The sequence below is a fragment of the Anomaloglossus baeobatrachus genome, chromosome 7, assembly GCF_048569485.1.
Source record: "Anomaloglossus baeobatrachus isolate aAnoBae1 chromosome 7, aAnoBae1.hap1, whole genome shotgun sequence".
NCBI lineage: Eukaryota > Metazoa > Chordata > Amphibia > Anura > Aromobatidae > Anomaloglossus > Anomaloglossus baeobatrachus.
The window spans coordinates 251424168-251446011 of record NC_134359.1 but is presented as its reverse complement, the minus strand read 5'-3'; the positions used below and the strand labels follow the sequence as shown (position 1 = coordinate 251446011).

Sequence of the window (21844 nt, the reverse complement as noted above, 5' to 3'; positions counted from 1 at the left end):
ACCAACGGTCCCAGCTGTGGGCCACCCTCCTCCCCTTCCGGGGGTTGTTTACCAACCAGCCCGGAAGGACTGACTTGGCTGTCCATCACGTGGACACTGGGGATCATCCCCCGATCCGGCGTTCAGCATATCGGGTCTCCCTGGAGGTGCAGCAACACATGCGCCAGGAGATTGACGAGATGCTGAAGCTGGGGGTGATCCAGGCATCCAACAGCGCTTGGGCCTCGCCTGTAGTCCTCGTCCCTAAGAAGGACCGAACCACTCGGTTCTGCGTGGACTACAGGGGGCTCAATGCGGTCACGGTCGCCGATGCGTACCCAATGCCACGCATCGATGACCTGCTCGATCAGTTGGCCGGGGCTCAGTACCTGACCATCATGGATCTGAGCCGGGGATATTGGCAGATCCCCCTGACTCGCAAGGCCAGGGAACGCTCTGCCTTTATTACCCCATTTGGACTGTACGAGTCCACGGTGATGCCATTCGGGATGAGGAATGCCCCTGCCACTTTCCAGCGGATGGTCAACACCCTGCTCAAGGGACTTGAAGGGTACGCGGCCGCGTACCTGGATGACATTGCCGTCTTCAGTCCCACCTGGGAGGACCACCTAGAGCATCTAGCACAGGTGCTCAGGCGGATCCACCGGGCAGGTTTGACCATCAAGCCGGGAAAGTGTCAGCTGGCCATGAGCGAGGTCCAGTACCTCGGTCACCGGGTAGGCGGGAGAACACTGAAGCCCGAGCCTGAGAAAGTGGAGGCCATCGCATCCTGGCCCACCCCCAGGACCAAGAAGCAGGTGATGTCCTTCTTAGGGACCGCCGGGTACTATAGGAGGTTTGTTCCATGCTATAGTAGCCTGGCAAAGCCCCTGACGGACCTCACCAAGAAGAAGCTGCCCTCTGCAGTCGATTGGACAATGGACTGCGAGACAGCCTTCCGGGCCCTAAAGGACGCCCTGTCCAGCCCGCCCGTGCTACAGGCAGCCGACTTCACGCGGCCGTTTGTAGTACAGACCGACGCCAGTGACTTCGGCCTCGGTGCGGTGCTCAGCCAGGTGGACTCTGCGAGCCAAGAGCACCCAGTCTTGTACCTGAGCAGGAAGCTGTTACCGAGGGAAGTGGCCTATTCCACAATGGAGAAGGAGTGCCTGGCCATAGTGTGGGCCCTGCAGCATCTGCAACCCTATCTATACGGGCGCCACTTCATCGTGGAGACGGACCACAACCCCCTCAGCTGGTTGCACACCGTCTCTGGGACGAATGGGCGACTGTTGCGATGGAGCCTTGCGCTCCAGCAATACAACTTCACCATTCGCCACAAAAGGGGCCGTGACCACGGTAACGCAGACGGGCTGTCCCGACAAGGAGAGGTCGCGGACGGGCGCACGGGGGAACACCGGAGTGTGCTGCCCCCTAGCGCCCTCAAAAGGGGGGAGGTGTGAGGTAAATCCGGAGATATGACGATAAATCATGATATTCAAGTTATGTCAGGAAGCCCTCTCCTGGTGTCACCCCCCCTTTCCTTCACACAACTTGTTTAGCAACCCATCCCATGGCCATCTCCTGTGATATGGAAATTAGGTGATGTGGGAACAAAGGACACAGGATGACTCCCTGCTGTCACCCTGTAACAAGAGTTGTATCTCATTATAAGGCTCTGGAACTAGCCAGACAGAACGACTCCAGTAAAAAATGGTTCATATCTCGCAAGCCATATTTCCGATAAATACGGCAACCATAAAAATGGTGTTTTCGCATGCGGACGATGCTGGCACACCTTTTTTATGGGAGCGGGAGCTTGGGAAATACCCCAGGCGTGATATCAGCCAATGTGGAACTAGTAGACAAGTCATGAAACCTCTCATTCTGTAGCTAAATTCATAACTGTCACAATGAGAGCATTGGCGTCCGCCTACGACGCTCCCAGGCCAAGTTATGGCCATATTCCATGTTGTGGATTTTGTCCATAACTCCAGCCAGGGGTGGAGCAGTGCTCCCTCTGAGGTCACGAAGGTAGGAGGGGACCTGGATTTGCCCAGGTTGATAACCCTACTTCGGCCATTTTCCAGTGTTCTTTTCGCTGGGGGCACGTGTAGGAAACATCTGTGGGAAGGATCCTAGAAACCTGGGTACAGCGCCCCCCTGTGGCCAGACGCAACAAGGTAACTGCTGGAACTGTGTATGCCTGTTTGTAACCCATGCTTTGATTGTAACTGTACTCTGACATATGTATATTCTGTAGATTCCCTATTGTATATATTGTAGTTTCTAGTGTGCTTTAGGCTGATTAAATTATATAATTAATCTTGGGCTGTTCTGTTATCTCGATCTTGAATCCCACGTCTGTGTGTTCGGCTAATAGTTACCGTAAATCGGTTGGTGGCAGCGAATTGTGCCAAGGATTATTGTGGGGAGGCCAGTGAGATTCGGGGAGATTTTATATATTCCGCCCGCGGAGGTCGGGGGAATATATACCTTACTCTCACCGGGGACCCTTCAATAATCGGCATAAGTAGTATAGCGGCCTCCTTGCTTATGGTCGGGCAATTCCATAATTGGCCTGACTATAAGAGGGGCGCTAGAGAGCGCGTCACGTGCTCTGTCTGTCGGTCGGGAGGTATAAAGGAGGGGTGACCCCCACTTGTTACCCCCCGATTGTGACGTACTGGTAGCCAGCGCGGGGGATTTCTGAGTGACCCCCCCGGTGGTTTGTGACAGCGGGTCTCCTGACAAACTTTATAAACAAGTCTGTGCAGTATGGAGAGGCAGTCTACTGTACAGCAGAAAGAAATTCTGCCCCTGCTGATGAGCACATGGAAGAAGATGTCACCCACATAAAGAATCAGGAGGTTTGGGCCTGAAGAAGCTGCACGGAGACATACACACAGTATATAAATATGGGAATGCTGGTTTACGGTGGGTCATGAAAACCGGACTCCCGTGTCCCCTCATTAGTATAGAGTGGTGGTCACTCATTTGCTCTACTGCTCCATTTATGGTTCACAGGCCTGATGGAGATAGCAGAGAGCGGTCCTTCCTCATATGCGTCAGTCCCAGGCATTGTATGGAGCGGTCGGGGATGACCACTGCAATGAGGCACCAGGAAATCACCTGCCAAGAAAGAAATAAGCACTTTCATTTAGGCACAAATCTAATTGCTGCAGGCGGCTTTCCAGAGCGCGCGAGGAAGAAAAACACGACTGTGCGCAGATTTCATGTAAGCGGCTGAAAGAACGCGGATGCAACCAGAAGAACAAGTTCTGAGGATGAGGAGCTACACGAGGCCTTCCAAAGGTTAGATTCGGGCAACACAGAACTGTACGGGATCACAAAAGTCATAAAACGCGTTGGATTAACCTTTAAGAAGGCTAGACGGACACATCAGTCCCAAAACCTGCTGTCACCAGAGTCTGATGGTTTCTCTCATTAAAGGCCTCCTCACGTGTGTCTTTACTAGACCTCTCGGCTCTCCTGACCCGTCCGTATCAGTAAATACTTGTTTGCATGACCTATAAGATAACTATTCTGGAGAACCTTTTCTTACAATGTTGAATGTCCTTCCTCTGTCATTATGCCAGGAAATGTGAGACTGAATAGACAACTGGGTGTATCCATTCCACTTGTCAAAGAGCCATGTCCTTACCCAGTGCCATTCAGCCAATCAGTGCTGACAATGACGCACCGAAGTATCCAGAAGTTAAACGGCGGTTCACAGGGCTCCGATCCGGCGGCCACGAAATAGTGACGTGACTGCGTGACCAAAGTACTTACCTGATATATTGTCCACATTTCCAGTGCAAACATTTGGTGATTATTTATTGTGCTGCAGGAATTGTGTGCTGTCTACTCAAATGACTGGTGCAGCCAATCAAATTACGCTCTGGCACTGACTGACAGCTAGCTATGGACAGAGCCGGCTGTGAGTAAGTGCGGGGACGCGCATACAGCTGCCGCTCACTATGTACTGAGGCACTGCAGAGCCGGCTATCAGTCAGTGCGGGGGCACGGATACAGCCGCCGCTCACTATGTACTGAGGCACTGCAGAGCCGGCTATCAGTCAGTGCGGGGGCACGGATACAGCCGCCGCTCACTATGTACTGAGGCACTGCAGAGCCGGCTATCAGTCAGTGCGGGGGCACGGATACAGCCGCCGCTAAACTATGCACTGATGCACTTGCAGAGCCGGCTATCAGTCAGTGCGGGGGCACGGTTACAGCCACCGCTCACTATGTACTGATGCACTGCAGAGCCGGCTGTCAATCAATGCTGGGGTACAGTTACAGCAGCTGTTCACTATGTACTGATGCACCGTGAAGCCGTTTGTCAGTCAGTCAGTGATTGGGCGCGGTTACAGCTGCTGCTCACTACAATATGTACTAATGCAATGCAGAGCCGGCTATCAGTCTGGGGGTGTGGTTATAGCTACGGCTCACTATGTACCCAGCGGTGACTGAAGCCGGGTAGGATGTACCTCTATGACTGAAAGCCAGTAGCTGCTGGGAGGAATAAAGTTCATTTCTCCTGGTAGTTGGGTTTTCAGTGTGGCGGATGCACAATTTTAGAATACAATAAACCTGCAGATTAACCCCATACCTGCAGGTTAATAGCATTTTTTACATGACAAGTACTCTATTTAAGGCTCATGGTGGTAAATTTAATCATTGGAAAATTACATGACAATCTGCCTAGTTGAGTCTCATTATTAGCTCCATTGTGATTGTGCGTCTAAAAGGATCTCTCTGTCTGGCTGTATAAACTATGACGAGCTACGACATTCACTACCATAGCTATACCTGTCATATCATCATCTCGGGTAGATCACTAACATTATTATATCTACATATACATTATATATATATATATAATTTATTATATATATATATATAGAATTGTTTTTTTTTCCTTGTTTGTCAGAATTATTGTAGTTTATCCCCATTGTTTTTTTTACTTCCGGTACATCTAGAACAGCCAGCTGGCAAGGGGTAGGTTTATCACATGCCTTAGGTTTAACATTAGGGGTCAGCAGGGAAAGATGACGAGGAGCGGGGGCAACATAGGGTGCCAACCTCCGAGTTTAGGTAGAGAATCATTCAGGGATTTTAAGGGCCATCCTGGTGTACTTACTACCAATCAATGATTTCTCCTCCGGAGGTTGATTTTCCATATAAGCGCCTTTAATTAGGGATATAGTTTAATAATTTGTAATAAAAATTGTTTTAAGGGGGATATGTTTTATTACAGATGCAGTAATCATGCAGAAGCCAAAACCTCCCCCTTTGATAATTGAGCCCTGTGTTTTGTGGTTTTAGTATATACCTATAATTAAAAGAATACAAGACACGATTGTAACCGATATGTAAATCAGCGGCGGGCTCAGTGCCAAGTCGCTGCGGGCATCAGGTCCTGCGGTTTCTATTCCAGTTCCTGCTTACATCTTTAATAACAAGCTTTAGAAAATCAGAACACTGGTGCTTTCTGCTATAATGTTGGAATACTTGGATCCTTAGGACCGTCGGTAAAAGCCGTATTCACATGTGAGAGGAACGGATGGGGCTGCAGCCACCACGATGTAGATGTATGTAAGGAACGGATGGGCTGTGTCCACCACAATGAAGATGTACAGTATGTGGTGGACATGATGAAGATGTACAGTATGTAAGGAACGGATGAGCTGTGTCCACCACGATGTAGATGTATGTAAGGAACGGATGGGTTGTGTCCACCATGAAGATGGGTGTAAGGAACGGATGAGCTGTGTCCACCACGATGTAGATGTATGTAAGGAACGGATGGGTTGTGTCCACCATGAAGATGGGTGTAAGGAACGGATGGGCTGTGTCCACCACGATGTAGATGTATGTAAGGAACAGATGGGTTGTGTCCACCATGAAGATGGGTGTAAGGAACGGATGGCCTGTGTCCACCACGATGAAGATGGGTGTAAGGAACGGATGGGCTGTGTCCACCATGATGAAGATGGGTGTAAGGAACGGATGGGCTGTGTCCACCATGATGAAGATGGGTGTAAGGAACGGATGGGCTGTGTCCACCATGATGAAGATGGGTGTAAGGAATGGATGGGCTGTGTCCACCATGATGAAGATGGGTGTAAGGAATGGATGGGCTGTGTCCACCATGAAGATGGGTGTAAGGAACGGATGGGCTGTGTCCACCATGAAGATGGGTGTAAGGAACAGATGGGCTGTGTCCACCATGAAGATGGGTGTAAGGAATGGATGGGCTGTGTCCACCACGATGAAGATGGGTGTAAGGAATGGATGGGCTGTGTCCACCACGATGAAGATGGGTGTAAGGAATGGATGGGCTGCGTCCACCACAATGAAGATGGGTGTAAGGAATGGATGGGCTGTGTCCACAATGATGAAGATGGGTGTAAGGAAAGGATGGGCTGTGTCCACCACGATGAAGATAGGTGTAAGGAATGGATGGGCTGCGTCCACCACGATGAAGATGTGAATGAGGAAAGGATGGGCTGCGTCCACCACGATGAAGATGTGAATGAGGAAAGGATGGGCTGCGTCCATCACGGTGGACAAAAAAAAAAAAAAAAAATTGCTGAGCATAGAAAGTCCTTCTATAACAATGATATCACCCTTGTAAATAAGAAAACGTCTTGAAGAGGTCATTCTCCATTTATGAAGGGATGGCATACTGCTAGCTTGATGGTTTGTGGTAGACTGACCTCCGGGACCCCCAACTATCCTGAGAATTAAAGGGTGAATTTTGTACAATGATCCTTTGAGGGTTTTTAAGCACATCAGCACTACAGGTCCCCAGAGGCTGGATGATCGCTTCATTCTCAAGGTCCCAAAGATTAGACCGCCACTGATCTTCGGCACATCCTAGGACTTTGGTCCACAGATGTGAATACCCCTTTAAGCAGGCATCATAACTCAGACAGTAAATGGTGTCACATTATAGTACGGGTAGATGGTACTTACTTGATCAAGAGGACCTACAGACACTTTACGGATGTTATTTGATACATGCTCCCAGGTAGATCCCTGAGGGTAACTTGGTGTGGTACCTTGCCGAAACCATAAATTACCTAATAAGAAAAATACAAATATTATAGCAGTGATGTACTAAAATCTAAATGGCTGCATAATGTATTTTGACTGTGTATAAAGGAAATTAGCAAATTTGGAAGAAGCCTGAAACGCGTGAGTAATAAGCAGTAGATCTGAAAATCAAAAGCATGCCCTAAAATTTGCTTCAGCTTCTTAGATGTTGGGGACTGAGAAAAAAAAAAAATATTATGCTTACTGTGACGATATGGGTTTGAGTCAATTAAAGGATTTTTTCCCCCAAAACAAAGTTATTTTTATTTCAAGATCTATTGAGTAAAATGAAGTTCCACAATGGGATGTATTTAAAAGAAAAGATCATGTGCTGAGATAATCTTATATATGTGTCCCTGCTGTGTACTGTGTAATGGCCGTGTCTGACCATACAGGGACATGCTATGTGCTGTGTAATGGCCGTGTCTGACCATACAGGGACATGCTATGTGCTGTGTAATGGCCGTGTCTGACCATACAGGAACATGCTATGTGCTGTGTAATGGCCGTGTCTGACCATACAGGGACATGCTATGTGCTGTGTAATGGCCGTGTCTGACCATACAGGAACATGCTATGTGCTGTGTAATGGCCGTGTCTGACCGTACAGGGACATGGTCTGATCATACCACATCTCCTGGGCAGGGAAGGAAGTAAAAGACTATACAAACATTACAGCACAGGATAGCAAATTATTTGTTCTCTGAGGTAAAACATTTTTTGAAAACAGGTAAGGAAAGGTTTTACCTCACAAAAAGAATCAGCTATGATCCTGTGCTGTAATGTCTGTATACTGTTTTGCTTCCCTCCCGGCAAAGGAGATGTGGTATGATCAGACCATGTCACTGTACTGTCAGACACGGCCATTACACAGTACACAGCAGGGACACATATATAAGATTATCTCAGCACAGAAACATTTCTTTTAAACACATCCAATTGTGGAAATTATTATTATTATTACAAGATCTTTTGGTTTAAAATCAACTTTGTTAGTGGGAAAACTTCTTTAAGATCATACTGGTTTTCCTATTATAATAATTATAGTAGTAAATAACGGTCCTCATGCACTATAAATGAAAGTTGGCTAATCCTGCCAATATCGGTGGGATTGGACAGTCTAAGCTGTGTCGGCTGACAGCTATCTAATGTGTGTAATCCTTAAGACCCCGACCAATATGAAGAGTGAATTTAACACCGGCCGCTGTTGACTTGACACACCTCATGTTTACTAAAGTTGGACCAGGTTGCTCCATTCTCAGGATCAGGGTATCGGGCCCCCATTAATTTGGCTTTTATGATTTATCTTATACTATCTCCCCCTTTCGGCCCGAATCTCTGCCCCAAAAACTGGACTAGGAATGGTCACCTTGGCATGAGCTGTGGTTCTCCAGATGTTGCGAACCTCCGGGTCCCAGCACGTTACGACAGTCCACAGCTTTCATAATACCCTGAGACTTTTGGTTGCACAACAGTTTTCGGCTGAAGGATGCACAGACTATCAGCGCTAACCTACAGGGCACAGACCACTGTAACCTATTAGGGCCAGATTATGCCCAGCTGTTCGCTTCTCAATCCTTTTCTTCAGGATATTTCTATTTTAGGCCCCGGCTCTATCAGCAGATTACACAACATTGTGTTTACAGTCAGACATGGAACTTTACCAGCAGTTCTTCGTAAAGTGAAAAATTCCCATATTGGAAAGTTGTAATAAAGCCTCCGCCCGGTGTGGGGTGTACACGATTGGCACGGTGTCGGCACACTTACCATTTTCATCTACGGCAAACACAGAGGTCTGCCCTACGGAGACTTGCTGGAGCTTCTGTTTTGGTGGAGAGGGAATGTGATACCAGCAATCTCCTAGAAGATAGAATTAAAAAAGGAAATGTGACCATGGAGGAGAAACGAGGAGTAGCAGATGCCATTTATTACATTGAATTGACTTAAAGGGGTTGTCCACTATTTTGACATTGATGACCTATCCTTAGGATAGGTCATCAATGTCTGATCGGCTAAGGTCTGACACTTGGCACCCCTGCCAATCAGCTGCGCTCGGTCCGGCGGCGGCAGGTAGCCGGAAATGCTCAGTTCCGGAGCTGCTCTGGCTTCTAACAGCAGTCGGGTACTTAACATCCGCCTCCCATTCTAATCAATAGTAGGCAGATGTGCAGTGCCTAGCCGCGGCCAAAAGACGGAGAAGCAGCGGAACTGAGCTTTTCCATCCACCTGCTGCAGTCAGCTGATTGGCAGGGGGTGCGGGGTGTCGGACTTCGGCCAATCAGACACTGATGACCTATCCTAAGGATAGGCCATCAATGTTAAAGTAGTGGATAACCCCTTTAAGAAAGGGGTTATCCCATAAATAACATATTTCTGCTATCTACATGATCAGTGATAAATGTCTGATTGCCGGGGGTCCGGCCACCTCTCTATACCGGCAGCAGGACGTTACTGGACATCAATATTAAGTAGTGGGACCTATGGCATATCTTGTGGACAGCCCCTTTAAGGCTCTGTTCACATCTACATTGGTCAATTCTTGTTTAGCAAAACAAGGCGATCGACTACAGTGTTGGATCCGTCACATGGTAGATAACATGAAGATGGATCAGGTTATCCACCATGGAACATGGTCCATCAGGTTTCAGCTATGGTGACTGTAGTTTAACTAGAAAAAAATAAATATGTCACAGCATGAAGCGTCATTTCTTCTGGAAAACACAAAAGAATATGGACCTGATATCACCTCTCTACTAACCAAAATCCCACAATGTCTCTCTGCTATTTCATTCTTCTTTACTGCGTGATTCCTAAAGCTTAACATGGACAAAACAGAATTCATTGTCTATCCTCCTTCTCATTCAACTCCTCCATCAAGCCTATCTACCAAACTTGATGGCTGCTCACTCTCGCCAGTCTCACAAGCTCGTTGCCTTGGAGTAACTTTCGACTTTACTCTATCCTTCAAGCCACACATCCAAGCCCTCTTCACCTCCTGACAACTGCAACTCAAAAATATCTCCCGGATCCGTGCCTTCCTTAACCAAGAATCAGCAAAAAAAGAGAATTTTGTTTACTTACCGTAAATTCTTTTTCTTATAGTTCCGACATGGGAAACCCAGACCATGGGTGTATAGCTTCTGCCTCCGGAGGACACACAAAGTACTACACTAAAAAGTGTAGCTCCTCCCTCCTAGCATATACACCCCCTGGATCACCAAATACAGCCAGTTTAGTGCAAAAGCTGAAGGAGGACATCCACCCACAAGTAAAAACAGAGCAAAACCCGGAACAACCGGAGCCTCTGTCTACAACAACAGCCGGTGAAAACACACGGAACAAGAAAACTGCCGACAGGCAAAGGGAGGGTGCTGGGTCTCCCATGTCGGAACTATAAGAAAAAGAATTTACGGTAAGTAAACAAAATTCTCTTTTTCTTCATCGTTCCTTATGGGAGACCCAGACCATGGGACGTCTCAAAGCAGTCCATGGGTGGGAATAAACAGAAAACTGAGAAGTAGGCAAAACCTAACTTCACAAATGGGCGACAGCCGCCTGAAGGATGCGTCTGCCCAAGCTCGCATCTGCCGAAGCATGAGCATGCACTTGGTAGTGCTTCGAAAAAGTATGCAGACTGCACCAAGTGGCAGCCTGACAGACCTGCTGAGCCGTAGCCTGGTGCCTGAAAGCCCAAGAGGCACCGACAGCTCTGGTCAAGTGTGCCTTGATCCCCGGCGGGGGAGGCACTTGAGTACACTGGTAGGCATCGGAAAAGACAGACCCAATCCAACGAGGTAGGGTCGGCTTAGAAGCCGAGAGGCCCTTACGCCGACCAGTGGTCAGCACAGAGGAGAGGTGCACCGCCTAAGAGCAGCAGTGCGAAACACATAGATCCGGAGCGCCCGCACCAGATCCAGAGAATACAACGCCTTTTCAAAGCGATGAACAGGAGCCGACCAAAAGGAAGGCAGGGAAATGTCTCGGTTAAGGTGGAAGGAGAAACCACCTTAGGGAGAAAGTCCGGAGTCGGACGGAGAACCACCTTGTCTTGATAAAAAACCAAAAGAAAAAGGCGACTCCGAAGAGAGTGCAGCCAAATCAGAGACTCTCCCGAGAGAAGTTATGGCCACTAGAAAAAAAACACTTTCTGTGAAAGACAAGACAAAGAAACCGCCCTAAGAGGCTCAAAGGGGGGTTTCTAGAAGCCGTGAGGACCGGATTAAGGTCCCAGGGCTCCAAGGGCCGCCGGTAAGGCGGAGAGATGTGAGATGCGCCCTGCATGAAGGAGCACACCTGAGCCAGCCGGGCGATACGCCGCTGGAACAACACTGACAGAGCCGAGACCTGTCCCTTGAGGGAATTGAGGGATAGTCCTAGCTGCAGACCGGCCTGTAGAAGGGACAGGAGGGTCGGCAAGGAAAAAAGGCCAAGAAGCATGGCCGGAAGAGCGACACCAGGACAGGAAAATTTTCCAGGTCCTGTGAAAGATTTTGGCCAAGGAATACTTCCGAGCCCGAGTCATAATGGAGATGACTTCAGGAGGAATACCAGAAGTCGTCAAGATCCAGGACTCAAAAGTCACGCCGTCAATCTGAGAGCTGCAGAATACTGGCGGAAAGACGGACCTTGAGAAAGAAGGTCTGGACGGTCCGGGAGATGTCACGGCACCTCTACGGACAGACGGAGCAGGCCAGGGTACCAAGGTCGCCTGGGTCAGTCTGGAGCAATGAGAATGACCCGACGGCCCTCCATTCTGATCTTGCGCAGGACTCTGGGCAAGAGCTAGAGGGGGAAAACACGTAAGACAGACGAAACTGGGACCAATCTTGAACCAGCGCGTCTGCTGCAAAAGCCTGAGGATCGTGGGAGCGAAGATCCACGTCCGGAGAGCCCCACTTGCGGCAGATTGACCGAAACACTGCCGAATGCAGAGCCCACTCGCCTCTGTCCACGGTTTGACAGCTGAGATAATCTGCCTCCCAGGTTTCCATGTCTGGGATGTGGACTGCGGATATGGAGGACTTGGAGTCCTCCGTCCACGGAAGGATTCGTTGAACCTCCAATCTTGCCAGGCGGCTGAGTGTCCCGCCCTGGTGGTTGATGTAGGCAACCGCTGTCGCGTTGTCTGACTGGACTCGAATGTGCTTGGCCGCCAACAGGAGGTGAAAGGCTAAGAGAGCTAGAAGCACAGCTCTGATTTCCAGCACATTGATCGAGAGGGCTGATTCGGCCGAAGTCCAAGAGCCCTGCGCTCCGTGGTGGAGATATCCTGCTCCCCAGCCGGATAGACTGGCATTCGTGATGAGGATCACCCAGGACGGAGCCAGGAAGGAGCGTCTCTGAAGAGAGAGGGGCCGAAGCCACCACAGAAAGGAGCCCCTGGTCTGTGGCGACAGAGCCACCAACCCGTGGAAGGAGTAAGTCCGCTAGTTCCAACAGCGGAAAATGTCCAGCTGCAGAGGACGCAGAAGGAACTGGGCAAGGGGACCGCTTGTATTGACGCCACCATCTTACCCAACACCTGCATTAGGTGCCTAATGGAACGACGGCGGGGCCTCAGCAAAGAGCGCACCGCCAGAGGAGGGACTGCTGCTTGACTAAGGGCAGCTTCACAAGTGCCGGCAGAGTCTCGAATTGCATCCCTGGGTACGTGAGCGGAGTCAGAGTGGACTTGGACAGAAAGACAAGCCACCTGAATTGGCCAGAGTGGCGAGAGTGAGCGAGGTACTCCGCTGACAGTCTGCACTGGATGAAGCCTTGACTAGAAGGCCGTCCAGGAAAACGGGATCACTGCCAACCCCTGGAGGTGCAGAACCGCAACCACTGCTGCCATGGCCTTGAGAATACTCGAGGGGTCGTGGCTAACCCCAAGGGAAGAGCCACGATTGGAAATGTTCCTCCCCGATTGCAAAACGTAGCCAACGCTGGTGTGAAACTGCAATTGGCATATGCAGATAGGCATCTCTGATGTCGATGGATGCCAGGAAATCTCCCTGGGTCATTGAGGCAATGACTGATCGCAGAGACTCCATGCGAAATGCCGCACCTGAACTGCTGGTTGAGAAGCTTGAGATCCAGGTCGGAAGGCACCGTCCCTTTCGGGGACTAGGAAGAGATTTGAGTAGAAATCTCAGAACCGTTCCCAGGGAACCGGTACAATTACTCCGTTGGCCTGCAAGGATGCCACGGCCTGCGAGAAGGCGGCGGCCTTGGAGCAGGGGGGAGTTGACAGAAAAAATCTGATTGGCGGGCTGGAAGAGAATTCTATCCTGTAGCCGTGGGAGATGATATCCCGCACCCACTGATCGGAGACGTGTTGAAACCACACGTCGCCAAAGTGGGAGAGCCTGCCACCGACCAAGGACGTTGCTGGCGCGGCCAGATAGTCAAGAGGAGGCTGCCTTAGTGGCAGCAGCTCCTGCGGTCTTCCGAGGACGCGGCTTCGTGCGCCAGTTGGTCCACGGTCCTTGGCTGAGTTAGTGGACGAGGCCGAGGGCTTAGAGGACGACCAGTAGGAGGAACGAAAGGAACGAAACCTCGACTGGTTCCTGCCCTGGACAGGTTTCCTGGTTTGTGGCATGGAAGTACTCTTCCTGCCGGACGCTTTCTTAATAATTTCATCCAGTTATTCACCGAATAGTCTGGTCCCAGCAAAAGGGAGCCCAGAAAGGAACTTCTTTGAAGAAGCATCTGCCTCCTCTCGAAGCCACAGGAGCCTGCGGATAGCGAGGGAATTAGCCGAAGACACCGCAGTGCGGTGAGAGCTCTAGTATGGCAGACAGGGCATAGGATGAAAAGGCTGAAGCCTGAAGGTTATGGCAACCATTTCGGGCATAGAGTCCCTGGTGAGGGAATGCATCTTCTCTAGAGAAGCAGAGATGGCTTTGAGAGCCCACACTGCTGCAAAAGATGGGGAGAACGAGGCCCCTGCCGCCTCATATACAGATTTGACCAGAAGGTCAACCTGGCGGACAGTGGAATCCTTAGAAAGGTGCCATCAGCCACTGATACAACTGTCCGGGCTGAAAGTCTAGACACCGGAGGGTCCACCTATGGTGATTGAGCCCACTCCTTGACCACCTCTGGTGGAAGGGGAACAGTCATCAGAACCACGCTTTGGGAAGCGTCTGTCAGGACAGGCTCTGGGTTTGGTCACAGTGGCCTGAAAAAACTGGAGTGGTTAAAGAACACACTCCCCGTTCTCTTAGGCAAGGTATACTGATGCTTTTCTGCTAGAGGGGGTTGCTCCCCTGATACAGGCGGATTGAGGTCCAGTACAAATATAATGGACGCAATCAAATGATTAGCATCTGCGTCACCTTCGGACAAAATGGTACATAGAGTAGCGTCCGAACCCCTAGTAAAGGCATCCTCCCCGTCCCGCGAGTCAGCTCGTGAATCAGAGCCGCGGGACGAGGAAGGAAAGGGGACCCTGCGTCTCCATTTTAGGAGGACGGGGTTTTGAGACCAGATGAAGAATCCTCTGTGAGCTTTGCTGAGCGAGCCGTGGCAGCAGAAGCGCCCTGAGAAGGGGGCTGATGCATGCTCAGCAGTGTCCGGGACAGCTGTACCCTGGAGAGAGGGATTCAACCCAAGCCGGGGGTTCAGCCACCGGAGCCGGAGCAGCCGGAGGGACCACTGGGGATGAGCTTCCAGGCTGCGGCACCACTATGTTAGAGCAGGCATCACAATGTGGTTATGTGCTCGGTACAGGCAGTACGAGCCTACATGCAGTGCATATTAAGAACAGCCTTGCAGCCTTGCTCTGATGTGAGACATGCTGCAGAAGTGGGGGCTCCCAGAATGACCCCCAGCAGAGTATATAAACAGAGTATATAAGCAGGTCCACAACCGGAGGTTGTGGCTTGCCAGACCGTTTACATAGAGACATCTCTGTGCCCTCCAGATCCCCCAGCCCAGGCCCCCAGTGTCACAAAGTGGTTATGCAGACATGCATGAAAACGCTGGTAAAATGGCGCCGGAGCGAGGAGAGGGGGCGGGGCCTACTCTGAGAGCGGGATCCGGAGGGCAAATGAGGTATACAGGGGAGGGAATCTTTCCTCAGTGAGGAGTGTCCCTTCCCTGTGCTGAACAGCCGCTGGGCGGAGCCGCACTGTCCCTCTGCATGACTGACATGCAGGGGCAGTGAAATCGAAACTAGGCCTCAGGCGAAGCCGGGGCCTAGATTTAAACATGCGGCCAGCGCGCAGGCACCATCGGCACGGTTCTCCAGTGAAAACTGGAGAACCGGCCGGAAATGTTAACACAGTCACATAACACCCTCTCCCCCACAAATAAAGTACAAGGGACCCCTGGAAAGACCACTTTCTGTGGTAATAACGTCTCAGTACTTAGCTTGTGAGACGCAGGGCCATGTCCCTGAGGGATGAGTGCTCCGTCCGGCAGGATCCATACGGGCTGCGGATGGAGACCGGTCTCCTGCGAGGCAGGGAGAACCGTGTTGGCTCCCACTTCAAGCCAGAGCCCGAGGGGATGGTGAAGGAGCGCGGCATGAAAGGGCTCCAGCCCTGAAATCAACCTTAACAGCACCGCCGACACAGTGGGGTGAGAAGGGACATGCCGGGAGTCCAGGCTTGGACCCGCTTTTCTTCAAACGCTTCCAAAAATGAAAATCAGATGAGAATGCATGTGTGGATGTGTGCCTCCTGAACACAAAGCATTGAACTGGCTGTATTTGGTGATCCAGGGGGTGTATATGCTAGGAGGGAGGAGCTACACTTTTTAGTGTAGTACTTTGTGTGTCCTCCGGAGGCAGAAGCTATACACCCATGGTCTGGGTCTCCCATAAGGAACGATGAAGAAATATTAGTGCGTGCACTCATCATCTCCCGCCTCGACTAGTGCAACCCCCTTGCTCTGTGGCCTCCCTTCTAACACTCCTGCACCCGTCCAATCTACCCTGAACTCTGAACCGCTTAATCCACCTCTCCCCTCGCTATTCCCCAGCCTCGCCACTCTGCCAATCCCTTCACTGGCTTCCCATCACCCAACAACTCCAGTTCAAAACATTAACCATGACCTACAAAGCCATCCACAACCTGTCTCCTCCCTACATCAGTGACCTAGTCTCCTGGTACCTACCTGCACGCAACCTCAGATCCTCACAAGATCTCCTTCTCTACTCCCCTCTCATCTCCTCTTCCCACAATCGCGCACAAGATTTCTCCCGTGCCTCCCCCATACTCTGGAATGCTCTACCTCAGCATATCAGACTCTCTCCTACCGTGAAAAGCTTCAAGAGTAACCTGAAGACCCACCTCTTCCAACAAGCCTACAACCTACAGTAGCCCTCAGTCCAGTAGACCACTTAGACCACTGCGCAACCAGCTCTGTCCTCACCTATTGTAATATTCTACCTTCACCCATTCCCTGTAGACTGTGAGCCCTCGTGGGCAGGGTCCTCTCTCCTCCTATAACAGTCTGTTTTGTACTGTTAATGTTTGTTGTACTAGTTTTTATGTATACCCTTTTTCACTTGTAAAGTGCCATGGAATTAATGGTGCTATAATAATAATAAATAATAATAATATGCGGAACAGACTCCAATGCAAAGGTAAACACAGCCTTAAACCCCCATGCACCAGAGATGGCTGTTGGCCAAACTGTGAGGCTGGCAGCCATCTGGGCCGGCTCTCCCATGCAAAGGCACCATGTTCACGGTGTTCTCTATGAGAGAGCCACGGCTCATCTATGGGAGAACAAATGGATAGGCCATACAAAATCCAACATGCTGTCCAGGTGTCACGGGTGTCTCACATGTGACACAGTCCTGTGGTTTCTGGCCATTGAAGATCACAGCGTCTGTCTGCGCAGAATGCTCCCTGACTTTCCATTGTTCCTTATGTCAGTATTCATTGTAATAGAAAAAACAAGTTCAATTCAGCTCACCGACTTGCTGTAATCCCAATCCAGTCTAAAAATGGAGCGCACAGAAGGCTGAGGCAACCAGTATAATCCACAAGAAAAAGTATAGAAATCCAGCCCAGTCCTCGGAATGTGACAATTAAAATTCGATTTTTATTGTTAATCCATACAAAAAAATGCAGGGATATACAGGCAGATGAAATTAGCAATGGCTCAGAGCAACGCATTTCGACAAATAGTCTTAATCATGCTCTGCGCTAAGACTGAACCGAACACCCTAATAAAGAAGGTGTCACCCATCTATAATTCTCTGGGTTGCTCTGAGCCATTGCTAATTTATATCCCTGCATTTTTTATATGGATTAACAATAAAAATGGAATTTTAAGTGTCACATTCCAAGGACTGCGCTGGATTTCTATACTTTTTCCTATTGATTGGTATAGGAAACTTTCCTGCTGGATTAATCTCTCTCCTTTTTGGACCCAACAGGAGCTCCACTTCCACCCAGCTGTTGATAATCAGTATTACCTTGGTGTTTAAATACCCCTTCCTTCCTTTGGACTGGTGCTGGTGATATTTTTCAGTTCCTTCAAGCCAAGGTTGCAAGCAGGTGGCTTGTACTCCTCTTTGGCATTGCTGAACTTCTACCTGAGTCATCTGTGGATAAGTAGTTCATGCTTTTCCCCCTGTGTGTCCTCCTTGTGTCTTCTATAGTGTTTAGTGGGGTTGACAAAGAGCTCATTCCACCGTTCCCTATTTAGGGCCCAGCACTAGGGATACCTAGGTTCAAATATCTGGATCGGTGCATAGGTGCGGTACCTATCTAGGGTATTGAATGATACCAGGGACCAGCAGAAGGTTCGATCAGGGGGTGACCATCTTCCCTTTCCCTAGACACAGGGATTCTCTTCCCTTTTGCCGTGCGCTTGTTTACTTCCCCTTACCTAGCGTGACATTGGGCCCCCCCACACACATTACACCGACTGCCGAACCCGTCGATATCAGAAAGTTTGGCTAACGTTAGACTAATGTGTGGGGGGGAAGCTTTAGTCAAACAGCAAGACGTAACAATGGCAGTTATATTTTGGGGCCACATTTGCAGCAATGGAGAAGCAAATCCAGATTGTGTTTGTCGGACCGGCCTCCTCCAGATATGATGGCGAAAAGAAAGCATTGTCCCGAGAAATCTAGATTATCAGTTTGAAAGTGTTAGTAGAATATCCAAGCTTTATTATTTGCCATTGTCATATATACATATTTACCTTCCTATTAAGGCTGCTGGAAGGTCACCTCTGATATACGGCTGGTATTTACCCAGTGCTTCACAGTGGGCCGGACTGGTACGGTCACGTGCTGGGTAAACAGTCCCCGGCAAGCCCAAAAAGAGGCCGGAACAAACCCCAAAAATATGTAATACCTACACATGTGAATGACACAATATATAGCATACAAAGTGCTCATAATAAACCATGCAGGTAAGTAATTGGTTTCATCTCACCCAAAAAAGTCGATGTTGATCAATCAAGACCTAAAATGGGGATATGGGTACTAAAAAACTCCCTGTCATGCCCTATGTATTGTCTCCTGTCCTGACAAGGACAGTACCAAAGTATGGTCCTGTCCCACTGAAAGTGGTACACCAAATATGTTACCCGACACGCTTTGTCCCTGGTGCCAGACACTCTTCATGGGAATGTACTTGAGAGAAAAGGTGATGCTGATTTCTAAACATTGGCCATGTAGCACCCTACAGGTCATTAGGAGGTCCCCTGTCACTGCAGGTCCCCACTTTATGTACACTTACCTGATGGTTTGCCGGGCACAAGAGACAAAACGCGTCAGCGTCATTTTCAGTGAGACAGGACAATACTTTGGTACAGTCCTTGTCAGGACAGAAGAAAATACATGGGGCACGACGGGGAGTTTTATAGTATTTTTGGATCCTGATTGAATTCCTGGACGATCGACTTTTGGGGATGAGACTGTACCAATTACTTACCTGCACGGTGTATTATTAGCACTTTATCTAATATATAAAACTGAGAGTGTGTGTGTGTGTGTGTGTATGTATGTACAGTGCTGGCCAAAAGTATTGGCACCCCTGCAATTCTGTCAGAGAATACTCAGTTTCTTCCTGAAAATGATTGCAATCACAAATTCTTTGGTATTATTATCTTCATTTAATTTGCCTTCAATGAAAAAAAAAAAAAATGTCAAAAAGCCAAACTGGATACAATTCCACACCAAACATAAAAAAGTGGGTGGACAAAAGTATTGGCACTGTTTGAAAAATCATGTGATGCTTCTGTAATTTGTGTAATTAACAGCACCTGTAACTTACCTGTGGCACCTAACAGGTGTTGGCAATAACTAAATTACACTTGCAGCCAGTCGACATGGATTAAAGTTGACTCAGCCTCTGTCCTGTGTCCTTGTGTGTACCACATTGAGCATGGAGAAAAGAAAGAAGACCAAAGAACTGTCTGAGGACTTGAGAATCCAAATTGTGAGGAAGCATGAGCAATCTCAAGGCTACAAGTCCATCTCCAAAGACCTGAAAGTTCCTGTGTCTACGGTGCGCAGTGTCATCAAGAAGTGTAAAGCCCATGGCACTGTGGCTAACCTCCCTAGATGTGGAAGGAAAAGAAAAATTGACGAGAGATTTCACCGCAAGATTGTGCGGATGGTGGATAAAGAACCTCGACTAACATCCAAACAAGTTCAAGCTGCCCTGCAGTCCGAGGGTACAACAGTGTCAACCCTTACTAGCCGTCGGCATCTGAATGAAAAGGGACTGTATGGTAGGATACCCAGGAAGACCCCACTTCTTACCCCGAGACATAAAAAAGCCAGGCTGGAGTTTGCCAAAACTTACCTGAGAAAGCCTAAAACGTTTTGGAAGAATGTTCTCTGGTCAGATGAGACAAAAGTAAAGCTTTTTGGGAAAAGCCATGAACATAGAGTTTACAGGAAAAAAAAAAAAAAGAGGCATTCAAAAGAAAAGAACATGGTCCCTACAGTCAAACATGGTGGAGTTTCCCTGATGTTTTGGGGTTGCTTTGTTGCCTCTGGCACTGGACTGCTTGACCGTGTGCATGGCATTATGAAGTCTGAAGACTACCAACAAATTTTGCAGCATAATGTAGGGCTCAGTGTGAGAAAGCTGGGTCTCCCTCAGAGGTCATGGGTCTTCCAGCAGGACAATGACCCAAAACACACTTCAAAAAGCACTAGAAAATGGTTTGCGAGAAAGTGCTGGAGACTACTAAAGTGGCCAACAATGAGTCCAGACCTGAATCTCAGGGACCTGGAGCAGTTTCCCAAAGAAGAATGGTCTAAAATTCCAGCAGAGCATTGTAAGAAACTCATTGATGGTTACCGGAAGCGGTTGTTCGCAGGTATTTTGGCTAAAGGTTGTGCAACCAAGTATTAGGCTAAGGGTGCCAATACTTTTGTCTGGACCATTTTTGGAGTTTTGTGTGAAATGATCAATGATTTGATTTTTGTTTCATTCTCTTTTGTGTTTTTTTATTGCAAGCAAAATAAATGAAGATAATAATACCAAAGAATTTGTGATTGCAATCATTTTTAAGAAGAAACTGAGTATTATCTGACAGAATTGCAGGGGTGCCAATACTTTTGGCCAGCACTGTATGTCCGCTTAAGGAATCCGCACCGTCGCATTTACAATCACAAATTTTGCACAGACACCCCAAGTGACTCAGGGAATGTCATAGACTATGTTTTGACAAGAAAATTCAACCCCGCGCTTTACAGTTACTCTCCAAAAAACATGTCTCCATTAAAGTGAATGGAGCTGCAAGCTACAGGCTATTGATAGGAGCTGTGATTGGTTGCTATAGGAATAAAGGACATTCATAGTATAAGAAGCTTATGTGTGAGGTAATAAGATGTCGGTGGTGAGACAGACACAGACAGACAAAGACTGAGAGACAGACAGAAATACACAGACAGAGAAAGAAACAGACACAAACAGAGACAGACAGAGACAGATAGGAAAAACAAAAGCCACACAGACAGAAAGATACACGGGAAAAGAGACAGAGAAAGAAACAAACAAGGAAAGAGACACACTGGGAGACCGAGACACACCGGGAGACCGAGACACACCGGGAGACCGAGACACACCGGGAGACCGAGACACACCGGGAGACCGAGACACACCGGGAGACCGAGACACACCGGGAGACCGAGACACACCGGGAGACCGAGACACACCGGGAGACCGAGAGAGAGACAGACCGGGAGACAGACAGGGAAAGAGACTGGGAGAGAGACAGTTACTATCCTGGGCAACGCCGGGTGCACCAGCTAGTATACTATATAATGGTTATTCAAGTGTATTGAGGTATTACGTTTTATTGGGGTTTGTTCCTTTTCACATACAGTATATAATAAAAACAATAAGTTTTAGTTTCCTCTCCTTGCTATATACCTCTATAAATTGGAGATTCAGGATTACTCCTCTCATGGGCGTCTTTGCTGCAATCCACAATAAGAGGCAGCAAACAATGATGTTTTAGACTAGTAATTTTCTATTTCTGTCCATATTGTTACATGGACGTGACACAGGGGTTGTCACTCAGTTTACTAAAGTCCACAATGGCCAATCTGCCTAACTATGGAGCAATGAGAGCAATAGATGTATAACTGCGTATCTGGCACATAAGATGAGGACTACATACCGGCTGGTTGGCTGGAGGACACGGACCCCCGATAAAAGGCAGATCCATCCCGCGCTATAGCCCACACCTGCAGGCATCCTCCTACTGACAGAGAAATGAACGGCTGATCTGTGCCAATATGTAGCCATGAGGAACCCTACAAAGCAAAACGAGGAGTCAGATCATGCTT

At 48.8% G+C, this 21844-nt stretch overlaps 1 protein-coding gene across 2 annotated transcripts in view; it reads right to left on the bottom strand.

Moving 5' to 3' along the window:
- Positions 1–21844, bottom strand: part of TECPR1 (tectonin beta-propeller repeat containing 1) — a 131306-nt gene that overhangs the window by 7202 nt on the left and 102260 nt on the right. For both annotated transcript variants that reach the window (XM_075318041.1, XM_075318042.1), the window contains 3 exons: positions 21676–21811; positions 8851–8943; positions 6964–7070 (listed from right to left, as the gene is read on the bottom strand). In XM_075318041.1, the coding sequence (XP_075174156.1) occupies positions 6964–7070; positions 8851–8943; positions 21676–21811 (336 nt within the window). The remainder of the gene's footprint in view (positions 1–6963; positions 7071–8850; positions 8944–21675; positions 21812–21844) is intronic.